Genomic DNA, 8,013 nt, shown 5'->3' on the forward strand with positions numbered 1-8,013 from the left:
GAAAAATGCAAGCTCCTGTGTAAAAGAGACCAGGCGATACTGTGCTGTGAAAGATTAGCTGTGGAAGTGTTTTAAACATCTAGACTCTGTGAGTGATAAAGATGTATTTATGAAGTGTTTGCTTTAGTATGATGTGTTTGTTTTAGCTTGTTTTTTAGTCTCATTAATTTCAGCTGCCTTCCACACTGACAGGTATGAGTTTAGAAGTTGTACCCTAACGCTCAACCTTGAAGTCATGTGGGGTCTAATTTGAGGTAGAACTAAGTATCTCCAATGCAGTGCTTTAGGGAATTAAGTACCTTGCTAAAGGAGTTTCTCAAATGATCAATTAATGACTAATTCATTGTTAACTAATCACTTAACCGATTCATTAATTTATCATCAACAAGTTGCACTCCACTACGGTGTAACAAACAATAGCTGACGGAAGTCAGGGAGTAAATTATGTATGCTAAAGGTTGTTAGCTCAGTAAGTCAATAAATGATGAACTAACAGTCATCAAAGCAGCAGCGCTCCTGACACAATAAATGATTAAGGATTCACATCAGCTTTTTTCTCCTCAGACATGTAAGGTGACGAAATGACAGTGTTTCTGAAATGTTTTGTGCTCAATGAGAATTAAATGTCAAATATGAATTCAATTCAATTATTCTATTTAAATGTACTGCTTTATGGAATGATAGTTGTCTGACATGTATTGGCACTTACAGTACAATATGTTTGGTTCTGACCTAAGCAGTGATGTTTACAAACGGTAAAAAATAAATCCGAGGTCCAGTGTAAAAAATGTCTTGCAGCGACACAAAGCTGGTATGTTAACGGACCCATGGGGTAGAAGTAATGAACAGCCTGAGACTCAGGGATCTCACTTATGCCAAAGTACATGAGTTAGTGTTGAAAGTGCTAGTGTTGAAATAATAAACACTTTTAGACAATTAAAATAATCTAAACTAAGGCTGAGAAAACTAGGCTCCATCCCACAGAGACTAATGTCCTGCAGCAGCATCAACAGCAGGAGTGAGCTTTAGTGCTGAGGACATTCCAAACAGGACATTATCTCGCTTCATTAGAGGCAAATAGGTGCTATAAAAAGTATTTATGAACGTTTTAATATAAGTGTGACTGCACAGTGATCAAGCCAGTAATGAGGAGCAGTTTCTAATGCTTTCATTGTGAAAAAAATAGATTATAGAAACAAAAACTGAAGAATAGGGCATCACCACTTGTACGTTCATATTAATAATTATACAGGTTACTGTATGTTTTCCATTTGTTTTAAATTCGTTCTTGTTTCTCATGAATTTACAATATACCAATTTACCCCTCTGTGTAAAACGTTACTCCCAGTTTCATGTTACCACACCAAGGATGAGAAGGAATAAGAAGGAAGGAAGGAAGGAAGGAATGAAGTCTTTCTGTTTGGCCCCCTTCTGCAGTAATCCCTCCTTTTTTGGAAATACTCTCTGACTTCCCAGCCACCTTTCTCTCCTGTGTTCGAGTCCACCTGAACATTTCTGTTTTAAAAATGACTTCTCCCTGTTTTCCTTTATAATCTCCCTCTCTCATTGAACCTAACTTTATTCTTTTTCCGTCTTCTCCTTCCTGCTTTTCTTTTCCATCTCCGGCCTTTTTCTGAGACAGTTCATGCTGAACAGCTTAGTCGGTACTAAAGGAAAAACAGTATAAACAAAACCTTGGCAGGAGATAGAGATAGTCCTCCTCTGAATCCCCCTTGTTTCCCTCGTTCCATCCAACCAGGCAAAGCCCAGCCAGGAAAAATCCAGGCTTTATCCCCGCCCGTCATTACTCCCACCCATCACGTTCTCCCTCCTCCCACATTTGGGCAGACTTTTCTTTTTCATCTGCTTATCTCTACGTGGAGTACAGCTCAGGTTTAAAGCAAACAAGGCTCATTGTAATGTTACCTGCAGACTGTCACATGTTTATTATGGGTTGCTATGTACATTAGCTATCTCCTTTAGTGTTTACCTGGTGTCAAGCAGGCCAACACTCAGGCAATAAAGAATCACAGAGCATTGTGATTTTGAGGGGCAATAGTGTTAACAGTACATGTGGACAACGCCTGCTACTTTCTTAATCTCTATTGTTAATATATTCATCACACAAGAGGCTTCTTTAAAGGTAAATCAAACTTTATTTCAAAATCATTCTCATTATATATGACGTATTAAACGTTAAAAAGAAGGTCCGACATATTGATCTAACTGCAGATTGTGTTATGGAGCAGGTAAAACATTTCTGGATTCTGTGTCTTTCTAAAAACTTTTTTAAACTGAACAATTCAACTTTTAAACTTATTGTTGTTCCCTATTAACTTAAAATGTTGTGCTTAACATCACTGTAAACCACATTGCACTTCTTATCTTCCAGGCTGATACTTGTTTCAATTAATTCCAGCGCAGAAGAAATGAGACTTAAAACTTGCTTGAGATCCCATTATCCATCATGTTAAACAACTAGTTCAATTGTCTCTCTATCATTTATTCTTGTTAATGTTGCATTATATCTGTGTTGCAGTTGTACAGGGTCAGAGGTCAGGGACAGAGTTTAGAAATTGCATGCTGCAATGATGAAGCTGTTGAAATCAAGAAAAAAGCAAACTAAATGTCAAATGCAAGCTGATTGTATAATGAACTGAAACCTCTGAACGTTTGGAAAGTAAGATCTAAAATCTTATGGATTACAGTGAAGCACAATCGATTTTTCGGAAGTGTGTTAAAACATGCAAAACAACTGGAATTGTCCTTTAAGAAAAAACTATGATTTACAATTCACTATGTCAAATGCTCAGTCAACTTTGCATACACTATTTAAGGTATCTATTTGTGGAGGCGTACTCAACATGAAGTATGTGCACATCTTCTTATTGGTCCCTGTTTTGGTCCAGTTTAGCCTTGAAATCCATCAGGTTACACTTCTCCTCATGGTCCTCGCTGGCCTTTCAGAGGGTAGAAGAATGAGTGTTTCAGGTCTGCGCGTATTTACGGATTGTTGATGATCTGCCTGGGTCGTCCGTAGCCTGTTGTTCCAGCTTGAGATGCTCCTCTATTTGTGCCCATTTGCAGGCCGATAACATTTTTGCCTTCGGTCAGCTGTTCCTCTGAGAAATCTCTCCTGTTCTCTTGGGCTTTCCTGCACACATACAGGCAAACATCCCTCAGTCCACAATCTCATTCCTCAGCACTGGAATGAAACCTCCTTTGTATTACACAATGTCCACAGGGAAGCTAGTTAGAAACTCTCAAACTCACCTGTGGAACCAGTTGAGGTCTCCTTTGTAACACCCGTCGTTCTTTGTGACAGCCAAACTACCCAGAGCCATCAGGGTCCTCTGGACAGCAGCCATGTCCTTGCCTGAAGACATGCAACAGTTTTACATGAACAGAGTGCTCCTCACCACTGAATACAGTTACATTTCCACACTTACATTGCTGTAAGTCTGCAAAACACTTAATTCTGCTGTAATAATATCAGTTCTACTGGTTGTCTTACCTTCAAAGAGGTCCACAGTCTGAAATATGTCAGTTTTGGTGACTCCATAGTTTTCTGCAGCGTTGAGAAACAACGATATTTGTTCCATCTGCTTAAACACCATGGTGGAAGTCTTGATGGTCTTTATCGGCTTGTTGGTAGCATACAGGCTGTTGATGAGCTCACTCAGCACCTATACAAACCAAGCACATCCCTCTAAATATACTCTACACAATGCACACTACAATGCTGTTTTTACATTTACGAAAACACAACACTCACACATCCGGTCTTGAGCCAGTTTTGGAATCCGGTCTTGGCTGGCTCAGGCCGGCCCACACCCGAACCACACTGAGCGACGATCCACTCCACCAACCTTTCCTCCAGTTCTGAGTTGTATTTCTTGTCAATCTTACTCTGTACCTCCCGGGACAGACCAAAGGAAGGACCAACGTTTGCCATGCTGATCCTGTTGGAAGGGAAAGATAGTGTTAGCTTCGCAAACTTCACTCCTCTGCAGCGTATTGTGTTCTTTTCAATATTGATGTTTGATAGATGACAGAACGCTCTCATTTAAATCCCTGCCCTGCTCACACCCACAGCCCTGGCCTGCAGTCAGAACAAATAGCATTAGAGTCACTCTCATCCTGCTGCGTGCATATGTGCCTGAATGTGTTTCTATTATGTGTTAGAACTGTTTTTTGAGAACCTATTCATTTCAAACTTTCAGAATAAGCTTAGCATTTAAGACTGAAAAGAGGTGGAAACAGCTGGCAATCTTCTCATCTAACTCTCCACCGGAAAGCGAACAAGCGTTGCCAACCACAGACTGAAGCTTTTGATTTCTATTATCCAGACCTTTATTGAACAAAGACATGTTTTTGTCTGTAGTGGAATGCTAATGTCTTAAAGAATTACAACCCTGCTGTAAGTAATTACGGTTGGCCTATCTCACTTATGAATGTAGTATGAGCTTCCTGTTAGCTTCAGAAGAACCGCCCCGCTCGCTGCATCCTGTTTGCTCATTCGGCTGTTACTTCCTTCCTCCCTCCCTGACATATCCTGTATATAGGACACTAAACAAAACAACACCACTGCTCACCATAGCAATGACCTTTCAGCAACAACAACAAAACAAAAATCCTCCATCGAGCCTGTTAAAACATGAACGTATGAGGCGGTACCTGTCGGTAAGCCAAGCCATAGCTCTTGCTTTTACATATCTGAATAATTGAGTTATGCAATCTCGAGACATTTATGATGAACTAGAAAAGCAGATAGCGTTTGGAGATGTTTATTGCTGATAGGAAAATCTTTCAATCTTACATTTCTTTGCTTCCTGTCCGACGTATAGAAACACTTTTTGGTTTGTATATGTTCTGCAAACATATGGAAACTGTGCATTTGTGTTGCATTTCAAAAAGGCTGGAGACGTACTAAGTTGGACTGTCTGCCAGGACAGAAAGGCACACCTTTTATATCTTGCAAAACAGAGGTTTCTCAGTCTTACGCAATATGTGCTGATAGTTTGACAGATCATCAGTGTGTCAAGCAGCTCCAAACTGGAGCCCTTGCTAACATAGATCACACTCGGGGCTCTGTTCATTGTCTGAGTGGTAGTAGTGGTTACAGGGGCATGTGGGGGATGCAACTTCCTGTCCGCTTAGCGAGTTCTAAACCAGTTAGTCACAACAACAAGGGTGTAGTAAATACCCAAGCATCTGAAACTGATAAGCAACCTCTTTCTCAAACACAGGGGTTCAATCTGTTTTGTTCTGGCACGCCCAGTGAACATCCAGCAGCTCAGGACGTATCTCTGCACGCAGTGAACAAGGAGGGATGTTGAACTCAGAGACTCTTTCAGATGAAATTTAACCTGCACACTGATCTCTGTCACAAGTTTGGGTCAACGCCATTCAAGCAGAGGGTTTGTACAGGTGTTTGAATGTGTGTTTTGGAAGATTATGCAGACCTGTACACTTTAGAAATCAACTGGGAGCGGCCTAATAGTTACTGGGAACGTCTTGTAATCATAGGTACAGCAACACACCCCACAAACACCATGATGTCCATAGACAGCGGTGTGTGCTGCAGGGATGATTAAATATAGAAAATAAGTCTCATAAACCTGTTTATGCGTTGCTCATACATGCTGTGGCAAAGAGGTAACTGTGCATTTTAATTTTCAATTAACATATTTCAAAATGAGTGTCAGTTTAATTTCAGTACCTCATTAAAACTCCTCTTCTAACTGAATGTGTCTAATGTGTTGTAATGAGATTATTATTCTGCTTTTGTAAAGACAAGCGTTGCTCTGCGTACTTCAGTGCTCAACATGGCCGCGTGTTTCTATTGTAAGATACTCGTTGCTATATACATTTGCTCAACAACAACCGTGTTTTTATTTTGACATGTTTTCCAGTTTATTATTTGTTTAATTAAAGTCAAAAGTCAAAGCAAACTACCTCAGTACAAAAATTGTATTTGATATATTTTTATTTTTTGTTCCAGTGCTATTCAAACAACAGTGAATTAAGAAACTACTGCATACTGATGTGACTGACTTAGTTTTTTCCCGCTAAATTATTATTTCGTGAGTTTTTCCATTAATCCCCTGCTTTACCTTTACACATTCTTTAATACCTCAACTGCTACTCTGAGCCGTCTGTTTTAGCCCTCTGATCCGCTCCTGTGTGTCATCTGAGGGTTAAGTGTCTTACTCAAAGGCAACTCCAGTTGTTACTCTCTCATCCCCGCCCGAATGCCTCAATTGTTGTATCAGTGACTTTCAGTCATCTGTGACCGGATGTTTCACAACTTTTGTATCATAGTGACTTGCATTCATCTGTGACAGGATGTTTCACAAATTTATTTGCAACTGCAACAGGGTTGCATAAAACAATAGCATTGTTAGTTACCTGAGTCAAATTTACCACCATTTCAACTCTGTTTGACGTGGGACTCATTTGGCTCCGGAAATGTCTAAAAGGTCATTCTGAAACCTTTGTTTTGTGAACACAATGGATTACCTAGGTCACAGGATTATTTCTACACGTTCCCAGCAGCTGCTGCTGCTGCTGCTGCTGACGCAGACAGTTCATTCAATCCTCTGTATTTTAATCTTATCTCTGAAGATAGTGAGAACAGCCCAAACACCACTGGAAATCACACTCTTGAAGTTGCCTCGCAGTCTAAAGCACTCGCCTGCACATAAAACTTTACCATGGTCCATAAACATGACAACGTATGTAACAAACACATGCAGACATTTACTGCCATTTCCTGAACCACCCGCCTGGTGCTCAAGGCAGATATTAAACTAGAAAATTACACATTATTAGACAGTACTGGCTGCATGTTGAAGGCGGAAACCTCTGGGGCCATGAGGTCTAAGATAAGAGTGCTCAGAGCAAAGGTAGAAAAGTAACAGGATCACATAACACAAGAATTTACACCGTTTAGCCCTTTTTGACTGCGTAGGATCAAACAGGAGCAAAGGAAAGAGGGAAGGACACAGAGTACGAGGGTGGGGTGTATGATATGTTGCACTTCTTTTTTTTATGTTTCCTGCACAGAGTTAGCCACAAGCTTCAAGCAACAAAGAAATCTTTTGACTGCCAGCGAGAAATCAGAAAACTGAGATTGAGTGAGGGAGAGAAAAGAAGAAGAAAAAGAAGAAGAAGAAAATGTGTTTACTTACTTTGTGTAGTAGCTTTCAGGTGAATACAGGTGTGTTAGGGCTTCTGTTGCTGTGTTCCCGCTCTTCTTCCTGACAACACAGTGCTGAGTGAACGATAGAGGACTGCCAATATAAATACAGCAAACACCCTTGACTGAATTATATGACTTCACCACATTCAACAGTGAGAGAGAGAGAGAGAGAGAGAGAGAGAGAGAGAGAGAGAGAGAGAGATGCCTTCCTGTCCTCTTATTACACTCTATGACCCGCCCCTTTGCTCATTCTTTTTTTCCCCACTGAAATTGTAATTCCTTATTTAGGAGAAGGACAGGAAGGAAAAAGAGGGCATGTGACTGGATAGTTTGGTGTGGTCACTGAAAAGAATTCTCCAAATTTCTCCCTCCACCACTAAAGAACGAGAGGAGGGAGGGAGGGATGATAAAAAAAAAATCCTGGAGAACAGTGCAGTTTGAGGGAGCACAGGAAGGGAGTAACAGTAATTAGAGAGCAGTGAAGCACATGTGGGAGATTTTTTATTGCCTTAATTCAAACTGGTGATGTTTGTGTCTGCAAGTGAAACAGGCAGCTGTGGAATGTAAATCCCTTCCTCTGTTGAGTTTAAGTTCAATACACAATGGAAGTAGAGAAACAGGTTATAACACATCACAACATTTTGTCCTTATGGCTGAAAATGTGAATTCAGACGCCTCTCTTGTCCTTGTGCACAGTTTCAGCTCAAAGGCTGCAGTTGTACATCCAGGCGGTTTCCATGACAGCAAGGAGAGACACTCCCTCCGAGGCATTCCAACCATGTTGGCCTCGTCCACCGAAGCAAGTCAGG

At 40.6% G+C, this 8,013-nt stretch overlaps 1 protein-coding gene across 1 annotated transcript; it reads right to left on the reverse strand.

The window, feature by feature from the left end:
- Window positions 1–2,139: 2,139 nt before the first annotated feature.
- On the reverse strand, window positions 2,140–7,342 carry LOC306733301 (transgelin-like). The gene is made up of 5 exons (XM_079214519.1): window positions 7,194–7,342; window positions 3,776–3,962; window positions 3,515–3,686; window positions 3,274–3,376; window positions 2,140–3,154 (listed from the first exon to the last, which is right to left on the reverse strand). The coding sequence occupies exons 2-5, from the start codon at window positions 3,953–3,955 to the stop codon at window positions 3,004–3,006; spliced, it is 606 nt and encodes a 201-aa protein (XP_079070645.1). The 5' UTR covers window positions 3,956–3,962; window positions 7,194–7,342; the 3' UTR covers window positions 2,140–3,003.
- Window positions 7,343–8,013: the final 671 nt, after the last annotated feature.

This window comes from Taurulus bubalis (genome assembly GCF_910589615.1).
Source record: "Taurulus bubalis genome assembly, chromosome: 2".
Taxonomy (NCBI): Eukaryota; Metazoa; Chordata; class Actinopteri; order Perciformes; family Cottidae; genus Taurulus; species Taurulus bubalis.